This window comes from Eulemur rufifrons, chromosome 23 (assembly GCF_041146395.1).
Source record: "Eulemur rufifrons isolate Redbay chromosome 23, OSU_ERuf_1, whole genome shotgun sequence".
In the NCBI taxonomy this organism is placed as follows: domain Eukaryota; kingdom Metazoa; phylum Chordata; class Mammalia; order Primates; family Lemuridae; genus Eulemur; species Eulemur rufifrons.
The window spans coordinates 990,765-1,010,930 of NC_091005.1; the positions used below are offsets into that span (position 1 = coordinate 990,765).

Below are 20,166 nucleotides of genomic sequence, written 5' to 3' on the forward strand. Positions count from 1 at the left end.
CCACCTGAAAACAATGCTCCACACAGATTTGCGGGAACAAAAGCACCCCGGAATCCACACCGGGTTTTCGGCCTCGCCGGGCTCCGCCGGCCAATCGAGTCGCGCCGGCCGCCGAGGGGCGGGAAAGGGCGGTGCCATCGTGATTGACAGCCGCTGCGGAGGCGGGGCCCCGGCGCGGGCGAATCGGATTGGGGAGTCGGAACAATCACGGCCCGAGAACTGGCCGCGCGAGCCAATTGGCGGGGGGGGCGGGCCCGGCCGGCCCGGGCTGTCGCGAGAGGCAGCCACCCCGCCCACTTGTGCTGGTCCGGCCGCCCGTCAGCGCGAGCGCGCGATCCCTCCGCTCCCGGACGCTGCCGTCGCCGCCGCCGCCGCCGTTGCGCTCGGGCCCGGATCCGTCCGCCGCGCCCGCGGATCCCTCCGCGCCCGCCGCGTGTCCCTCCCGCGCGACGCGCCCGTTCTGCCGCCGCGGCCCCAGGCGCTCCGAGGCGGCGACGCCGAGCCCACGGCCCGCGGAAACGGCCGGCCTGGGCGGCGCGGGCGGCGGCGGCATGGCCGGGGCGGCTCCGTCGGGGGGCGGCTCGCAGTGACAGACCCTGCGGCGCGGGGGGAGATGGGGGCGGCCGCCTCCCGGGCGACGACGACGACGACGAGGAGCAGCCGCCGCCGCCGCCGCCGCGCACCGGCCGCCGCTGGGGACGGGCGCGGGCAAGGAGCCTGCCCGTGAGCGGGGGGCCCGAGGCCGCTCGCCGCCCCCGGCCGCCCCGGGCCCCCCCGGCGCCCCGCGCGCGCCCGCCCGCCGGCTCCTGGCGGGGGCCCTGCCCGGCCCCGGCCCGCGCCCGCGCCCCGGCCCGCGCCCGGCCCGCGGCGCCCGGCCGCCCTCGCCCGGCCCCGGCCCCGGCCCCGGCGCGCCCCCCGGCCGCCCCCGCGCGGCCCCCGGGCCCGGCTCGCGGCGCGGCGCGGGCGGCAGCATGGTGGAGAAGCGCTGCCCGCTGCAGAGGGACGGCGTGTACCGCTGGTTCTCGGAGCTGCCGTCGCCGCAGCGCGTGGAGTTCCTGTGCGGCCTGCTGGACCTGTGCATCCCGCTCGAGCTGCGCTTCCTCGGCTCGTGCCTGGAGGACCTGGCGCGCAAGGACTACCACTCGCTGCGCGACTCGGAGATCAAGGCCAACAACCCGGCCGACCTGGGCAGCCTCACCAACCTGACGGACGAGGTGGTGCGCAGCAAGCTGCTCGTGTCGCTGGCGCTGCTGGGCTCGGAGCAGCGCGAGGCGGCGGGCGTGCTGTACCGCACGCTCACGCACATCGACTCCATCATCCACAACTACGGGCTGCAGCTCAACGAGGGCCGCACGGGCGATGAGTTCCTGCTGCTCTTCACCATGGCCTCCAACCACCCGGCCTTCAGCTTCCATCAGAAGCAGGTGCTGCGCCAGGAGCTCACGCAGATCCAGAGCAGCCTGAGCAGCGGCGGGGGGCCCGGGGGCAAGGGCGCGCCCGCCTGCCCGGCCTGCCACAAGGTGCGTGCCGCTGCCGCGCGCGGGGCTGGGGCCTCCCCGCCCGCCTGCACTGGCTCCCGGTCCCCGGGTCTGCGCGCCGCGTCCCCGCCCCGAACCCCCAAACCCCGATCTCGGCCTCGCGCCTGCACCCCACGTCTCCACCCTGAATCCCCGGCCTCACGCCTGCACCCCCGTCCCCACCCCGAACCCCCGACCCCTGTGCCGAGACTGCACCCGGCGCCTCAGGCTGCTTCGTGGCTTCGTCCCCGCCAGCGGCCCGTTTCCGGCCGCTATCCCGCACCCCGGGTCTGCACGCCAACCCCGGCCTGAGCTTCCGCGAGGCCTCGCCGGCTGGCCGACCAGGCTCCGGTCCGAGCGGCCGGCGGGGGCGCAGGGCACCCAGCGCCCCAGACCTCGGCGGGAGCCAGTCAGCACCCGGCCAGAGTTCGCGGCCCCTTGGCGCCGCCTCCCTCCACTTTGCGGGCTGGAAGTGCGATAAGGCGTTTGTCCTTTTAATTGGGCTCTTGGATGACAGAAAACAGTTACACGTTGTGTCGCCTTGGTCTCTCCAAATCTGGTGTTTATTACCAGGAAGGAGGGACTGGGCCCGTGCCAGAGCCGCTCGCGAGGTGGGAGGTGGGGTAGAACCGCGCGCCGGCCGCCCTGGGCACAGGTGTCCCAGATGTCCGAGTGCCCGAGGGGCTGTGCCCCGCAGACGTGTGTGCACTCGTGTGTTGAATGTGTGTGTTTGTGAACGTGTGTGAGAGATTGTTTTTAAGAGCCAGGCTGCCTGAATAGAGACTCATAGAGTCTGAGCACCCGCAGAGTGCTGGGACTGCCCTCCCGGCGGACAGCCGGCCTCCGTGCCTGGCCTCCAGCCTCCATGCCCAGCCTCCGTGAGGAGCTGGGCCGATTGAGGCTCAGCCTGCGGGTGAGACAGGAAAGCCTTCTGCTCGCGCGCCCCGTCCGAACGTTTCACAACTGTGGTGGTGTTTTTAGCAGCTCCCTGGGAACCCAGTGCCAACATTTTCCTCTCAGAGAAAAGATTTCCCTTTGACCCAGTGTGGTGTGCAGTTAGATTACAACCCAGTTCTCTTTGTTTGAAAGCCAGAGGTTGCGTCGGACCTGCGTGCCGAGTGCGCTTTGCAATGTCTTCATGCTCCTTGCAGTTAAAACTTAGACATGACTTTGCTTTTATGAGTGGCTGAGAAAACTGTCGGGGTTGCTTGTGCTTATTTTTTTAAAGCTCTCTTTCAACCCCACATTGTGGCTTTTCCTTTTTAATGTCTTCGTCTAAGAAGTGGTTGTGGTACTTATATTGGTTTTTTATTGATGTCTTATCTTTTTTGGTGACGATTACCTTCAGGACCATGGTTGTCTTTTTATCGAGTTGAGTCCCCCCCTAGACTCCATGTGTGCTAGGCAGGAAAAGGTTCCAGCCACAGCAGTGAAAGCAGGGCCCTGGGAAGTGTGGTGTTTGTGGTGAGCTCTGTGTGAGCTTTGCGATGCCGCGGAGTTGTCACCTGGTCCTGGAACCTCAGTGGTCCATGGTCGGTTTCATACGCTGTCAGTCCTCCGAGTTAGTAACGTCCGGCTCTGGCCAGTTACGGCAGCTCTTTACGGACACTCTTATGTGTGCAGATGCATCACTGGGTGCAGGAGGTGGTGATTATTATTTTGGTGGGGCAGTGAGCTAAATCTAGAACAAAAATATCTTTCATGAAAAGGAGAGCCTTTCTGTCGAGCAAAAATCCCTTTGATGAGATGAACGGGGTCTATCCTTCTCACGCCCCCCCCACCTTGGGGCCGTGAGCTCTGAATTTACCAGCCCTGCGGCCTTGGCCAGAATCCCCCTCTCGAAGTTCCCTATTGCAGTTGCAGGGGGTGTCCCCGACCTCACAGGCGTGCTCGGAGGATTGCACGGGTGACACATCCGGCACACGTGCCGGGAGTGCTGCTTGGTTCTCCGCAGCCTCTCTGGCTTTTTAAACTGATGTTTTATAGAGGTGCGCGCACGGAAAGCAAGGCGCGTTTTATAGAATTAAATATTCACACCTTGGTCACGAGTGCTCATGTGTTCTAATCTGATTTTTGAATAGTTATTTGAAGCTGATGATTTTTTTTTTTTATTTTTGGAAAATCAGAAAATTCCATGTGATCCTTAATAATGAGGATTATCATAAAAGGAGTAACTTTGGGGCCATTGTTCACATATTTCCAAACAACTATGGTTTCTGGTTTTCCCTCTGTGTCCGCTGTGTCACTGCTGAAGTAATTTCAATCATGTTTATTTCACTCTCCGTTCCTTTGCCACTTCACAGTTAAGGCTGGTTTCTGAGACGCGATAAACCCTGTGTTGCCTGGAGCAGGCCGCTCAGACGGGATCCGGCCTTTAAGCATTTTGCCTTCTCCGTCTCAGTCTGACATTTGGTGTCGTCCTGACAGAGCAGCCCCACTGAAGCCCTGTTGTATGTTTCTTTTGTAAGCTGTTGTGCAAACTCTTTGAGTTTAGAGACTCTGTGTTTTTGTTCTAAATTCTTTACCCTATTTAAATTTTTATTTCTTTTTAAATTATATTTTCTGAAATATTCATTATTTGCAGTTGTATCTCCAAATCTTCACTGTGTCTTTATTTTAAAATTCTTATTCTGAGGACTTCTAGAAGTTCAAAAGTGTGGGGAGTGTGGGATAGATATATCTGTATTTTACTTTCAGAAAGGGAAATACTCACAGTAGTGAAGCTGATGGTAGATTGAAATAGTTTTACTCTTAGTAAAACTAAGAGTAATTTACAGCTTAGTAGCTGAGCTGATAAAAGCTATCAACTTGCTAAGCGCTGATGACAGTTGGCTTTAGACTTAGCACTGCCTGTCTTTTCATTCATTTAAATATAAAGGGTTAGTTTTGGAAACAAGATTAATCCCTGTGCAGTTTTTTCTTTATGTCAGTGATGTGCTGTGATATACGCATGTGCTTATGTATCTTTTAGTAGCAGCTTCATTGAGATACAATTCACGCACCATACAGTCCACCCTTTTAGTGTGTGCAAGTCGGCGGTTTTTAGTATAGTCGCAGAGTTGTGCAACCATTACCACTAATTTCAGAACATTTTCATCGCCCAGAAGAGAAATCTGGTACCTATTAGCAGTTGTTCCTCACTCTTCCCAGCCCCTGACAACCGCTAATCCACTTTCTGTGGATGATTTTCCTGGACATTGCATGAGTGGACCATGCACCGTGTGGCCTTTTGTGTCTGGTTTCTTAGACTCTGCGTCGTGTCTCACGGGTCATCTCTGTCATGCACGTGTCAGCGCTTAATTTCCCAGCTGAGTGATGCTCCGTGTCATGGGGAGACCACATCTCATCTGGTCCTCAGTGGATGGGCATTTGGGTTGTTTCACGTGCTTATTTTTAGATGACTTGTTTTGCTTCATGGTTAATAGGCTCTTTGTCTTAATTTCCTTGTGTTGGACCTTACAGAAACATGGTCTTTGGAGTGCTGTCAGCACGTGGCAGCACATGGCTGTCCTGAGGAACCTGGTTCCTGTGAGCAGAGTCCACTTGGTGACCGGCTAGGCATTGTGTGCCCAGCCGTGTGTGTGTGTGTGTGTGTGTGTGTGTGTAGCCTGTCTTGGGAACTGCATTAAAGGTGGTAGCGGGTGCTGCTGTAGATACGGAGGTGTGAGGGCTGGTGGTAGGCAGTGAAGCTGTTTCTGGTGCAGGCGGGGAGGGATAGGGCAGGAGGTGGGGAGCAGGGGCCACACCTCAGCCCCAGCTGGCTGGCAGGTAGGCCCGAGTGCCCCCTGACCTTTGTATTTCAGCGTCCTTGTGATACAGACCATAATGGAACTACTGCATGGGTTTTTTTCTTAAAAGGGGGTGTTAAAATGGTGTTTTTAAAGTGTGTGGTGCAGAGGTGTGGTGGGGTGGTGGTCTTCCCGAGGGCGTGTGTTCTATGGAACAGGCAAGGAGTGCCTAGGACAAGCACTGCAGGAACCTCGGCTGTGCACAAACGCCGTGAGTGCACCTGCTAGTGATCTCTTGCCCAAGGTCAGCAAATCATCGCAGTTCAAAGGTAGAACGTTGGGTAGTTTGACCTGTGGTTATCACGTGAGGTGTAAATGACTTCTTTTGGTTTCTCCTTTAACTCTGAAACTCTTTGCTTGTTGCAACTGAAAGTAATCTAGCATTCTGCAAGAGAGGACTTTGGAGCAGCTGTTGCTGATGGTTAAAGGAATAGCTGTGACCTAAGGGAACTATTTTGTCTCCAGCTTTAACATTTGTTCTCCTGGGCAGCTGGGAACTGCCCAGTCTGTGAACTTAAGTCTGGCTGTCTGTGTATACATTACTTTGTTTATTACACTGCAGGAGATAGTGTCCTAACACGTATGGCATTTTGAGGGGCCAGGTTTTATAGGTGTAAGAGTGTCGTGTTTTTATAGTGAGTACAGTATATGATATAGGAATTGAGACCTGCAGTCGTGCACCACTTGAGGTTTGGGATATGTTCTAAGACGTGCATGGTCAGGTGACTGTCCTGTGGGAACATCAGAGCACACTTACAGAAACGTAGGCTGCGTGGTGTAGCCTGTGGCTCCCGGGCTACAAGCCTGCATAGCATACTACTGGACTGAATACTGCAGGCAGTTGTGGCTCAGTGCTACAAATGTATTTGTGTGTCGAAACATAGAAAAGGTACAGCAAGAATACATTATAATCTTACGGGGCACCCACCATCAAGTGTAGCCAAGTACACCTGGTTGTCATTGACAGAAACATTGTTATGTGGCGCATGGTTGTATGGAGTGCAGTTTTAATTGCTTTCTTGTCGGTGGTAACTTCATTTAGTTGATTAGATGAAGACCTGATGATGTGTTTTAGAGTCAGTACTTCACCTCCTGTATGACGGCTTCGCCCATGCGGCACTTCCGTTACTGTCCTCTGCCCTTACGTTAAGTGGAGGCCGTTTATTTTCGCATGAGCTAGTTCACATCTGACTTACTCAACGCAGCAAACATCGGAGTTCCTGTTTTATTGATATTATATGTTGTGTTCTGGAGTATAGTTATAGGACTTTGAGTTTTATGTCATCTTTGGGTATGATGAGTGATAGGATGGTATTAATATAATTCATAAAAATTGGAAACAGTTGTGGATAAACATCAACATTAGTCTTGCTGCTGCAGTTTTTAAAGCTTGTTTACTTAGGCTTTATTCTACCCATTTTCTCATTAGTCCTATAAGCTTCGTTTACCTTCCTGTTGGATCGAGGACATTTTTGGATTAGTACACATTTTCCAGTACGTTTACATGCGGGTCTCACAACTTCGGAGGCCAGCTAGTAGAAGTACTCACACTGGTACATTTTTGTTTGTTCATTGAAGTGGTGACTGCTGACCTCATTGGAGACTGAATTGGTCAAAAGAGATTTTTGTTATGCCTAGGAAAACTAGTTCTCCCCCCATCTTAGGGGGATTAGTTTTGTTTGTTTGTTTTTAAGAGACAGGTTCTCACTTTTTTGCCCAGGCTGGAGTGCAGTGGTGCGATCATAGCTCACTGCAGCCTCCAACTCCTGGGCTCAAGCAATCCTCCTGCCTCAAACTCCTAAGTAGCTGAGTATCTGGAACTACGGGTGCGCACCACCATGCCTGGCCAATTTTTTATTTTTGTAGAAAAAGGGTCTTGCTATGTTGTCCAGGCTGGTCTTGAATTTGTGGCCACAAGGGATCCTCCAGCCTTGGCCTCGCAGAGTGCTGGGATCATAGATGTGAGCCACTGCACTTGGCCCATTTTAGAAGATCTTTGTTTTTTGTGAGAAACTCCCAGTTGGAACAGTAGTTATCTTGTTAGTTTAAGTAAGAACTGTTAGTTTACATTATCGAAGGGTTTCTGACTTTGGACTTTAGCTTTGACATGTTCAGTTTAGAAATTAGTTTTAACAGGATTGTTTTTGTCCAATCATATGTAGATAGATGTTTTGATTGTGGAGAGACCTGATACGTTGTAGAAACATTTCCTATCAAAAGTAAAAAGAGAAAATCAAGAACTAATAAGATAGGTTAATTCTTGGCAATTTCTGTTTTGTTCCGGGTTAAAAGGCCTGAAGTTACTTAAAGTGAAGCGGAGACAAAGGCAAGACAGTATCTTTCAAACGGTTGCTATTCTGAAGCGGCGTGAAGTGCATGGCCGGGCGTGATTAAGTGTGACTGCACACAGAGGGCTGCTTGGGTGCAGGACAGCTTCCCTCCCCGCACCTGTGGACGCCATCACGGGTCTCACCAGTGAAGTTGCCTGAGGCGGGGTTTGCAGGCCCCTGGAAACAGCACTGGCCCTTGGAATGTCTTATCTAGACCTGGCCCTGGCCTTCATTTCTCCTGTTTCCTGTCTGTTTTGGTCACATCTCTGTGTCCTCAGGGGCACTGTTGGGGCAGCTGTCCAAACTTTGCCATTTCCTGGCTCCCTCCTCCTCCCCCCACTGAACTTTGACCTCCAGTATTTTCCCACTTGGCCTACAAACATGTTCATGGTTCTCTGATTTGTCTTTTAAACAAAACCAAACCCTTCCTTTAGTGTTGTCTGCCTCTGTCAGCCCCTCCTCCCTCTGCCCCTGCGTGGCCCAAGTCCCCTCAGCCGACCAGCAGGCTTCCCACGGCTGCTGCGCAGTGGCGGTCTGTCTCCGCCAGGCTGGCGTGCGTCCTCCTGGGCGTTTTTACCATGTGATACACGCGTGTTTACAGTGCTTTTGAAACGTCACACACGCGTATTTAAATCCACGCAGGGGTTAGCGGTGCTGTTCTCGACGTCCGTGTGGAGCGCAGCCGGCGTCGTGCATGGGCACCCATGGCCTCAGCGACCCACCTTGTGCCTCCAACCTCTTTGACTAAGACAGTTTTCATTAAAGGGAATTAAGTAATTTCTTGAGCTAAGAAAAATTTAAATAGATAATCAGAGGCAAGATTTGAAAAGGCGGCCAGGGTATTGGGTGACAGTCCCCCTCTCCTACCAGCAGTCAGGAAGGGCACAGGCACGTTTTAGGGGTCAGGCAGTGTTTGGTTTCTTTGCCCGGGTGTGAGAACTTTTATTTCACATTTAAAGAACAATTTTCTAGCCGGGCCTGGTGGCGCATGCCTGTATTTCCAGCTACTCGGGAGGCTGAGGCAGGAGGATCGCTTGAGCCCAGGAGTTTGAGGTTGCTGTGAGCTACGCTGACGCCACGGCACTCTAGCTCAGGTGACAGAGCAAGACTCTGTCTCAAAAAAAAAAGAACAAGTTTCTCACCCTCTCCTCAGCCATCTAGTTCCCCTCATAGCAGGTGACACTGTTCTTTGTAGAACCTTCCAGAGAGATTGTCTGTATTTATTAAATGGATAACTGGTGTCGTCCTCAACACAGGGGCCTGTCCCTTGGTTTCCTCTCTTGGTGGCCTGGAGGAGGGCTCTCAGCCATCCCTGAGAAGCTCCCTGGTTGTGTTCTGAGGCTGCCCAGTGTGGGTGTGTTTTTACTCAGTCCCTGTTGATGGACATTTTGGTGCCATCGTGTTACTGCGAACAGCGCGGTGTCAGTTATGTGTTACATACGTAGTGCCCAGGTCTGCAGGTGTGACCTTTCGCACGCAGACAGGTGTATCTGTGGAATAGAAATCTGGGCATGGAGTTGGTCAAATGGCCTGTGCTTCTCTTATTATGTTACATATTGCCACGATCTCCCGAAACAGTATGGAGGGCCTGTTTCCCTGTACACTGAAAGAGCGTGTGAGTGCCACCGCGTGAGGTGGACAGCACACCTCCGCGCCGTGTAGTCTTAGCTCGCAGCCGTCTTGCGAATGAAGTTGAGCGTTTCCTCAGGGGACCATTGTATCATTTTTGGAGAGTCAGCCATCTCCTTTGCGCATCTCTGTCGGATTGCTGGCCGTTAGTTTTCAGAAGCTCTGTACGTTTCAAGGAAAGTATCTTTAGTAGGAGTTGCAAGTGTGTGTTTTCCCTTTTTTATCTTTTGACTTTGCCATGCAGTTTTTTTAATGTCATATTTATCAGTCTTTTTTTGTATGGCTTCTGGGTTTTGTGTCATAATCAGAAATGCATTATACGTTACATATTATGCATTACACACTTGAGTATATATCACACATGCGTACACACAGGGCGTCATCCATTATGAAGGCATTCCTCTGCAGTGTCTTCTGGTATAGAACTTGTGTGGTTTCGCTTTGTGTATCGAACCGATCCATCTGGAACTTATTTGGTATAAGATACAAAGCTAGTTTTAGAGGTTCCAGATGACAGCCCGTTTGTCCGAATGCCATGTGTCCAATGTCTATCTTCTCCCTCCCAGCGCTGAAATACCTTTTATCACGTGTCCCGTCTCCGTTGGCTTCGCCTGTGCGTCCTCTGTCCTGCGCCTTCGATGTCTGCGTCTGGACGGCCTCGTCCTGGCCGGGTGCGTCACCGCCTCGAGGACCGAGCACAGTGCTGCCGCCTGTCAGCGCCGAGTGTTTCTTTCAGTTTCTCATCTGCTTTCTGCACTTTTAACTATGTTATTTCTCAGGCTTCTTTCCTTTTGCTGTATAGTTTGTGACATTCTCAGCTGTGGTTTTGCCAGTCTCACCGGTGAATCCAAAAAATGTGTGTGCCCAGCCAGACCCTGGGGTCCCAGCGAAGGTTCTGGTAGCCCAGTCCATGCAAAGGCAGGTTTCTCTGTTCGCATCTGCCGTGGTTTGACTGTGTCTGCCAAGGTTCACATGTTGGAAGCTTAATGCTCGTGCGGTGGTATTGGAGGTGGGACCTCCTGGGAGGTGATTAGGCCTGTGACAGCACTCAGTGTCCTTACTGCCCAGAGTGGGCTTGTTACCACAGCGAGTCCGGCCTCTTCTCGCTCTCCTGCCCTTCCGCCCGGGACGACGCAGCACAGGGGCCCTCGCCAGGTGCGGCCCTCGACCCTGGGCCTCCAGCCTCCAGACCCATCAGAGGTACATTGCTTTTCTTCATAGCTTGCCCCTCTCTGGTGTTCTGAGATGCCATCCCTGGCCAGCTCCCCCTTCCTCCCAGTCCCCGCCAGCCAGAGCCCACGCCTGTCATTCGGGGGCCCTTCTTATCCCTCACTGGTTTGCTCCTGAGTCCTGACCCCTTTGCAGGTTTGTTGTGCAGTGACATTGTCACGGCTCCGGCGTGTGTCTCTCAGGGTCTCCATCTGCACTTGCCGTGGTGGTCACACAGGTGGCACACTGCCAAGGCAGACTCAGGCGGGGCGGGCAGTGTGCCACGGAGCCAGGACATAGACGAAAATAGTCTTCAGGAAACAAGCACGACCCCAGCCTAGCGTAACTCCACTTTTCCTTCCGATTCAGAAATGCGTGTTGGTATGCAAGGGGCTGATGTATCTCTTTTAGAATTAAGCTGATGTTATTGTTTAAAGTCTACAAGAAACAGCTCTATAGCTGCTTTATTTTATTATTTTAAATTAAATAGTTCAGAAACATTGATACCTTAGCTGTTTATAGGAATAACAGTGACAAACTCAACTTCTGACCTTGAGTTGGGTCATCTGTTTAGCCCCTTCTGGTCTCTGGCCTGGGTCCCGTCTCTGCAGCCCCTGTGTTTGCAGGTCCCCCGTTCCCTGCGGTCCCTCTGTCCCCTGAGCAGATGCTGTTCTCTCCGGCAGGACACCTGGTCCCGGCGGCACCCCGCGTTTCCACCTCTTGGCTGTCAGGTGCCGTCCTGTCGTTGCCTCCTCACCCCCGACCTGTGTGCTGTGTTATAACAGATTTCTCTACGTTTCTGTCACGAGACTTGGGCTTCCTGGAGGGTGGACCCTGAGTCTGTCCTTTCAGTCACTAGAGCCTGGCAGTTCTGCCCCTGATGGGCTCATCCCGGGCGTGGCTGTTAAACCTGGTGGCAGGAGGTGTCGGACGCGGATGGAAAGGACAGTGTCTTCCTCTGGGCGCTTGTTCCCTGGCCGTGGTAATGACTCACGTCACCGACTCCAGCTCGTCACCTCTCACCTGTGCCCTCGTGAGACGACTGCTTCTCGGACGTGCCATATATCTGTAGATCCTGGGGAATTTTAACATCTGTATTCTACTTTCTTATTTTTAACTTAAAAATATATTTTTCAAAATGCTCAACATCCCTAATCATCAGAGAAATGCAAATCAAAACCACAATGAGATATCACTTAACCCCAATGAGAGTGGCCTTTATCAAAAAAACCCAAAACAACACATGTTGGCGTGGGTGTGGAGAGACAGGAACACTCATACACTGCTGGTGGGACTGCAAACTAGTGCAACCCCTGTGGAAAGCATTATGGAGGTATCTTAAACAGATTCAAGTAGACCTGCCATTTGACCCAGCAATCCCATTACTGGGCACATACCCAAAGGAAAAAAGGTCATTCTGTAACAAAGACACATGTACCCGAATGTTTATAGCAGCACAATTCACAATCGCAAAGGTGTGGAAACAACCCAAATGCCCATCAATACATGATTGGATTAGTAAACTGTGGTCTATGTATACCATGGAATATTACTCAGCTGTAAGGAATAATGAAGATACGACATCTCTATGGTTCTCCTGGAGAGAGTTGGAACCCATTATATTAAGTGAAGTATCCCAAGAATGGAAAAACAAGAATCACATGTACTCACCAGAAAATTGGTTTCCCTGATCATCACCTAAATACACATCTAGGAACGACACCAATCGGACATCAGACTGAGGCGGGGGGTGGGGGAGGGGATGGGGGTATGCCTACACAATGAGTGCATTGCACACCGTTTGGGGAATGGTAACACTCGAAGGTGCTGACTCGGGAAGGGGGGGTGGGGGGGGAGGGACATATACCTACCTGATGGGTGCAACACGCACTACCTGGGGAACAGACACGCCTGGAGCTCTGACTTGGGGGGAAAGGCGGTACATGGGCAACATATGTAACCTGCAATTCTGTATCCCCCATAACAATAAGATGAAATAAAAAAAAAAAATATATATATATTTTTTCAAACACTGGCGAGTGGAAGCTTCCTTTGGGGGAAACTGACCCGATAGTTCGGCTCATTACCTGGATTGCAGACACACGGGTTGCAAGCAGGTCGGCTCAGCTGGGGAGCCCGCCTCGGCGCCTGGGGGGCACGAGTGTGGCCAGTGCCTTGCCTTGGAGGGATGTTTCTAGCTCTACAAGGAAGTCCCGTGGTGTAAAAATATAAAAGGATCTTTTAGTATGAAAGGATTATACTCCTTCAGTGCTCACAAAATTGTAAATCATGGGAAGCCTTTGTGTTTTAGTTTGCTGTAGAACGGCAAAAACCTGAGCAAGTGTTGGTCCTTCCAGTTAACATTTAGTTCATATTCCTCTTATACTTTCAACAGTGACGTCAGGTCAGCCGCAGGGAGGGAGCCTTATGGAAGCGTTTCCTAGTTACGTGGGACCTTCACAGAAAAGCATCAGTGGAATTACTAGAAGTTGTTAAATCCTCAGGTTTCTTCCTGGTTCCCAGTGAATCTAATTGAAACATGTCTGGGTAGGAACTAGCTCTAGAAATTTTATAGTCTAGACTTGAATAAAGATTGAACTGTTGGAAATAGGAAGAGATTTAATTTATGAGGAAGAGAAGCAAACCCCACCCCCAATCTCTTTTGGTCATTTTAACAAAATTTGAAAGCTTGGGAATGATGCTGACAACCTAGGTGTGATACGGTTGGTGCAGTTAATAAAATACCTTGGTTGGAAGGGCTGCGTATTAGAGGGCGTGGGACCAGCGTGGCTCGTGTCGTCCGCTGGACCCTGAAACGTTAGACTTTGCGGAGCTTCGGCACTGCCTGCGGGGGTCCCCCTGACGCCGGGCTCCCGGTGGAGCAGCTGCCACACGTGGGGACTGGGCAGGGTGCGGTGCTTCTGAGAGCACCTGCATGTGTGGACCTTTTTCTTTAGAGAATAGTGTGAGGCTTGTGAACGGGTGCGCTGTTGCCACTAGGGCATTAGGGTGGGGAGGTTAGTTTATGGATCAGCACTCTCCCCTTCCGAGTCACTAGCAGGACACGAGGTGAGCGCGGCAGCGTGAGCCGCGTGAGCCGGAGGACGGTGCCAGCCGTAGCATTTCCGGTCCCTCCGTGCAGCCGCTGCACCGAGTGCTCCCGAGTGTTTATTTAACCCTCATGACAATGCTGTGAGTCAGTTTCTATTTCTGTCCCCATTTCAGCCGTGAGAAAACAGACACAGAGAGGTTAAGTGTAAGTAATTTGCCGAAGGTGACATTAGTAAGTGGCTATTTTTATTATGTGACATCAAAATTGTGTGTTCACTTCATCAGGAAAAGTGAGAGGAAAACCTGAGGAGTAAGAAATGGAAAGAAAGTGAGCCGGCCCCGGCGGCCGTGACAGTGGGGTTGACCTCGCGCGCGTGGCTCCGCCCTGCCCCGGGAACGTGGTCCCGCTCGAGTCCTTGGACCAGTCTCCAGCTGCGAGGCCTGTGCGCTGCAGGCCGGTGTTCTGTTGGGTTTTTCTTTCTTTTCATTGAAAGGTAAAACTCAGTTTAGTGAAACGCACAGATTCTGAGTGTGTCATTTGAGCGTTTTTACCATTAGAGGTTTGACAGATGCACGGGCCTTGACAGGGGTTCACGCGGCGTTCTCTGTTACCCCAGAAAGCTCCTTCGTGCCATGTTCCAGCCAGGTCCCACCTTCGCCCCCTGACCCCGGGCTGTGCTCTATTTTTTATTCTCTATTCTGCTGCTTTTCCGCCACTGAGTACTTGTGCCTTGCTGAAGCGTATTTGAACCGAGTCGTAGACGTCCCTGTTACCTGCTGGCATGCCCTGCCATGTGGCTTGGTGGCTGTCCCAGGATCACGCTGTCCATGCTTAGCTCTGAGCAGTCTGCTCTGAACCTCGCGGAGCGTGTGAGAAGCTTGCAGCTGTACCGCAGCCGTGTCCTCTGTCTCTGGTTGGCATACAAATCACATCTGCACAGCTCAGCACGGTCCCCTTGTTTGCTTCAGTGCCAGTGCGTTTCTTAAAAACCAGGAGGAAAATACTATCTTGTACGTTGGCCCACGTGTCTGCCATCTTGATGCTCTCCTTCCTCGCGGGAGCTCCAGTGTGTCACCACGTCCTTCCAGCCTGGGGGACGGCGTCAGCACTCTCTGGAGTGTGGGTGTGCTGGCAAGAAAGTCTGAGTTTTCTTTTATCAGAAAGTGTTTTGCTTTTACCTGTGTTATTGAAGGGTATTTTCACCGGGTGTAGGATTCTTTGTTGACAGCTTTTTCTTCCAGCACTTTGGAGAAGTGGAGACGCCGTCTTCTGGCCCCTGGTGTCCGCTGGCCTTGCTCCCGGGTCCGGCATGGTGCTCTCCTCTGGCTGGTTTCAAGATCGTCTCTGTCTTGGGTATTTGAGCGGCTTGACTGTGACTGGCAGCTTGGATTTATCTTATCTGGTTTCCCCGAACTTACTGGATCTGTAAATTCATGCCTTCTACCAAATGTGGGAATTTTTCTGCCATAATTTGGCCATAACTTTTTCTCAGCACCTCTCCTTCTGGGACTCAGGGACAGATACGTTCAACCGCGTACACTGTACGGTCCCTGAAGCCTCGTTCATTTTTTTTTCCTTTCAAATCTCTCTCTCTCTCCTGATTGGGCACTTTCTATTGATCTGTCTTCAAATCACTGAGGCCTCTGTTGTTCCCAGTCTGCTGTTCAAGCCCATCCACTGGATTTTTTTTAGTTTAGAGGGAGCATTTTTTTAGTTCTGGAATTTCCATTTTTAAAATATTGTTTGTCTCTGGAAAGCCCTTTCATTCCGTCCGTGTGCATCGTGATGGTCGTTCCTGCGGAGCCCGCCGTGGCCTCCGTGTGCCGCTCCGCCGTGGCCGCCCTCTGCGTGGACTGTGTCTGTTCTCCACGTGTCTGCTAATCCCGGATGGCTTCTGGGATCGCGAATACTTTGTGGAGACTCTGGGTTTTGTTCTGTCCTCCTGGGAGTATCGGTGTTACTTTGCGTGTTTTAGCAGAGAGTAAATTTGGCTGGACTCCACTGCAGACTCATCCCTGTGCCCTCGGCGGCTGGGATCTGTGCTCGGCCTCGTCCTAGGGCGTCCCGGAGCCTCCCTTGTCCCTGTGCCCTCGGCGGCTGGGATCTCTGCTCGGCCTCGTCCTAGGGCGTCCCGGAGCCTCCCTTGTCCCTGTGCCCTCGGCGGCTGGGATCTCTGCTCGGCCTCGTCCTAGGGCGTCCCGGAGCCTCCCGAGCATGCGCATTTCGGGGCTCGCCCGCAGACTTTGGTGCTCCCCTTCCCAGGCTCTCCCCGCTGTGGAATCCCCCCGACTCCCCAGCCGCGGTGGTCCAACAGCGTGGGCTCTTGTGTCTCCCAGGCCCCCCTGGGTGCTGCCTGTTCAGCCTGGTGCTTTCCGGCTGTGTGCGGAGTTCGCAGTTACCTGCGAGGGGACTGGTCTGGCTGCTCGGCCGTCACAGGAAACAGAACCACCTGTGGCCAACAGGAGCTGTGTTCTCAGAGGGGCAAAGGCGCCCTGTGGGAGGCGGCCATGGAGGAGGTTTGTGTTGCAGGAGCCCCGCTGTCAGGGAGGGTAAAGGATAAGCCTGTGTCCCCAGAAGCAGCTGGGTGGCCTCTGCCTTGAAGTCAGAGGGTCCCTTTAGGGCACGTAACGTAAGTCTTGTGGCGCGTAGAGGTGCTGAAGAGCGGGAAGGAGAGGCAGGTGTGCGGTCGCCCGCGGGAGCCGCGCGAGAGGCAGGCTCGGGCCGGGTTTCCGCCGTCGTCACGGAGTTCATCTCGGCAGCCACCGTGTGCCTGTGGAATGCGGGTCTGGTTGTAGCTGCCGTGGGAGGTGATTCCTGAATTTCTTCACCCGAACGTGTCTTGTGATCAGACCAGTTGAGCCCTTTCCGGTCCGGTCTTTCTCTGCGTGGCCGACGGTGAGAGATCTGGTCCCTGGTCGCGCTGGCAGCTCTGCCTGTTCCTAGCAGGCGTCCCGTGCGGGTCACTGGGCGGAGTTTGTGGCTCCTGTCGAAACAGGACCCGAGGGCCCGTTGCGCTGCCCTTGCTGGACTCAGGTGCATCCACGTGTTAGCCAGGTGTATCCCGCTCGTTCCGCTGCCTCAGGCGCTGTTCTTTCCGCCCCGGACACCTGAGTGTGCGCAAACTGGACTCGCGCCGTGACTGGGGTTCCCACGGGTCGCAACACAGCCGTGTTAACACAGTGACCGCTGTGAATGGGCCTCCTCGGGCAGCTGAATGTCACACTGGGAGCCAGAATGGTCATTGTAGCCGAGTTTACTTGCTGTGATTAGACATTTAGCCAGTTTCTCAAAGAAAACTGCGGTATTTAAACATACTTCCGGCCCACACGTTCACAATAACAGTGTTGCGTGTAGAACGTGCTTCATGTCAAAAATCCTGAAGGTGAGAGTAGCCCGCAGGTAGCGTGTGCTTTATCTGCCGCCCTGGTGGACGGGACGTCCGTGGGATCAGGTTCTGCCTGGAACTGCCGTGCAGAGGCAGAGCCGCAGTCTCTGCACCTGGAGCTCTCTTACCTGCCTGTTCTGCCTATTTTTGGTATTGCAGGTGACACATAATGTAAGTTTTTCTCAGTGAGGGTGTGACCATCATGGCGAATGTGGTGCTTTATTCCAGACAGTGTCGTCTCCGGTGTTGGTTGGGATGGGCTGTTTGTTCCCAAGGGGCCTTTCCCGCTTTGCGGGTGGGTCGCTGTCCCCGCTCCCTGCTGCTGCCGTTGATGTCTCTGTTCCTGCCCCTGCCGTGTGCAGCTCATCATCTGCTCTGCTGGGTCGTGCTGGGAGTAAACCCCTGAGTGAGGGTGACGGTGCCGCTGCTCAGGCCTCGCTTGCGTCTGTCCTCGGTGTGTCACCGGCCTGGGCCTTGTGCACTGCTGACCGGACACCTGCCGTGGGACAGGCTCCGTCCTGAGAGCCACCCTCCAGGGCGAGCTGCTTTGATCCTTGCCGCAGCCCTGGGAAAGTGAGGTTGTGGCCGTCCTCACTGTACAGGTGAGGGCACAGGTTTGGGGAGGTCAGCTCGCTCTCTCTAGTCGCACAGCCAGGGAGTGGGCGGCAGAATCCCTCTCGAGGGTCTCTGACGTTGCTACGGGAGGCTGGTATTTCTCACTGTCATATTCCTCTAACTGATGGGAATTTCCTCCCAGTTTTCCCAGCACTTGGGCCTGTCTGCAAGCATCTTATCACCTGTTGCATAAAGTGGGATTTTGTTAGTGGAGAGCAGTAGTTGCACAGAAACCGTGGTTGGACCCTGGTCAGCCGTGGGGTCAGCGTCGCCGTCTCCAGCAGACCACAGCCAGTGGGGAGTAGCTTGGGGCAGGGAGCGGGAGGGAAGGGCCGGGACGGGAAGAAATGAGTGGTTAGCACATCCGAACCAGAGGCTTGGTGTTCTCTCTTGAGTTGACAAACCTAAGATGCCATTTTGGCCCCGTTTTGTAGGTTTACAGGACTAGGAAATACGTCTTTAGCCCACCCAGGGCTCTCGATGGAAGGGTCCGCGCTGTTTCTGTACTGCAGTCTCTGGAGCAGCGCTCGAGGCTGGCTGTGCCCGTGCCCCTGCCCCGCCCCCGCCCCCCCTCACCTCTCCCCCCTGCCCCCGCCCCCGCCCCCGCCCCCACCCTCCCTCACCTCTCCCCCCTGCCCCCTGCCCCCGCCCCCACCCCCACCCCACAGGGTCTGCTTAGTTGGTCTGTGGTGGGATGTCCTGTCCTGGCATCTGAAGGTCTGGAAGCCCCTCGCGTGTGGGTGGTCAGGGCTGGGTGTTCCCGCGGGGGCTACACCGCTCTCAGGCTGTGTTTAGAAGTCTGTGTTATAGTCAGTCTGTAGGAGCTCATCTGATTAAGTGCTGGGTACTTTTTGCTGAGATTTTGAGAAGTAATTTCTCTTTTTTAATGAGTAGAGCTCTAGGGAAGAAATATTAAAAAGAACGGTTTTACGTGGGAAATGGTTTTTTGGTCAGCATTGGCTTTTCCTTGGCCTAAGTCAGCAAATAGCTTTCACTATTAAACTGTCTATTTTCTTGTTCTGGTTTTTGGAGACATGTAATGACTATGTTAGTAAAATGCTTACAAATCACTTTTCTTTTTATGTTTTATGTTTTTTACATTGACTTAGACGTGCTTAACAGATGTTAGTTACCCCTTCCTGTGCAGAGGTGGGCTCCTGGGAAAACAAGTTGGAAATGAACGTCTCATCTACTCTAGACTTTGTCTGGGTGGTGGGCGCTTTGGACTTGGCGTTTGCCCCGGGGTGCCTGGCCCTGCCTGCCCCTCCGTGCTCACTCGGCGCTCGGTGCAGCCGGGAAGGCCTCTCTGCCGCTCCTGCAGCCCCAGAGCTCTCTGTTCCTGCACCCGCCGGCCCTTCCTGCCATCGGCCTCTGCTCCGTGTGGCTCCCTGCCCTCTGGGTGTCACGCCACGCTCACCTTGCGCTCTCCTTGCGGTTGTCTTGCTTGTGTGCTGTGTGCTGTGTGCTGTGTGCGCCCTTCCTGAGAACAGGCCCGCTCACGTGGCGCCAGCTGCGCAGGTGGGTGTGGGACGCGCGTGGAAGGAAGAGAGGTTGCGGGTCTGGAAGCTTCTGTCTTGCTTTTTCGTATCATTCATGTCTTGTAGGAGGGCGTTATATTTAGGCTTAATATCTGTACCTTTTTTCCAATTCTGAAAGTAGTTACTGTCCCTCGTAGAAAAATATAAAATAAAAACCACCCAGAGATAAATAGTCATGTTTTGGTGCATTTTCTTTTGTCTTTTTTCAGTGCTTGTCTGTGTGTCCTCGTGCGTCTCTCCTGCCTCTTGTTTTCTGAAGTAATTTTTTAAAGACTACATAGTATTCAGTCGTATGGATACAACTTTATTTACATATTTAAATATTAATGTGTTGCTGGCTGTTTATGTTGTTTGTATTTGTTTCAGCTCTTTTAAAGCTAAGATGGGTCTCCTTGCACACAGACCTCTGACTGCATTGCTGATAATGTCATTAGAATAGATTCCTCCAGGTGCAGTTGTGGCTCAAAAGTATAGATGTAATAAAAGTTTATTATGGCCTGTCTAATTGCTGTCCAGACAGTCGCACCAGTTTGCACTTGCTAGCTGAGGATGACTAGCCAGCATTGACTCTTAGAAGCATTTTGTTTGACTATAGTTCAAATAATCTAATAATTTTTCAAGCTGTCACACATTGGGTTTAGAGTAGGTGATCACTTGTCATGGTAGAGTCCTTTTTTAGAGATTTTGTTACGTGGATGCATTGCACACTGGTGAAGTCTGGGCTTCTAGCGTACCCGTCACCGAGTGGTGGATATTGACCCCCAGAGGTAAGTTTTCATCCCTCAGCCCCGTCCCACCTTTTGGTGTCTCCAGTGTCCATTATTCCATGGGAGGGTCCACTTCTAAGTGGAGTCTCTGTTTGAAGGAGAAGGTGGCCCCCCGGTCCTCCTGCCCCTGCGTGTCCTGCCTGTGTGGGGCGCGGGGCGCTCTCTGGCAAGAGAGCCCTGCCCTCGGGAGGGGCAGCTCTCAGCTGTGCGTCCTCCCAGGGCCCCTCTCTGGCGCGGCACTTGGGCTGATGTCGCTGCCTTCCCAGCCACACTGCAGGGCTGGCCTGAAGAGGAAAAGCGCGGTGAGCGGGGACAGGGGAGCTGTCACTTGGAAAT

General features: G+C 53.3%; 1 protein-coding gene across 6 annotated transcripts in view; it reads left to right on the top strand.

The window, feature by feature from the left end:
* The first annotated feature begins 935 nt into the window (after positions 1 to 935).
* ZCCHC14 (zinc finger CCHC-type containing 14) overlaps positions 936 to 20,166 on the top strand; it is a 61,891-nt gene continuing 42,660 nt past the window's right edge. For all 6 annotated transcript variants that reach the window (XR_011231297.1, XM_069456517.1, XM_069456519.1 and 3 more), the window contains exon 1: positions 936 to 1,520. Coding sequence is in view for 5 of the 6 variants with exons in the window: in XM_069456517.1 (XP_069312618.1) it covers positions 972 to 1,520 (549 nt within the window). In the remaining variant the exon portion in view is untranslated. The remainder of the gene's footprint in view (positions 1,521 to 20,166) is intronic.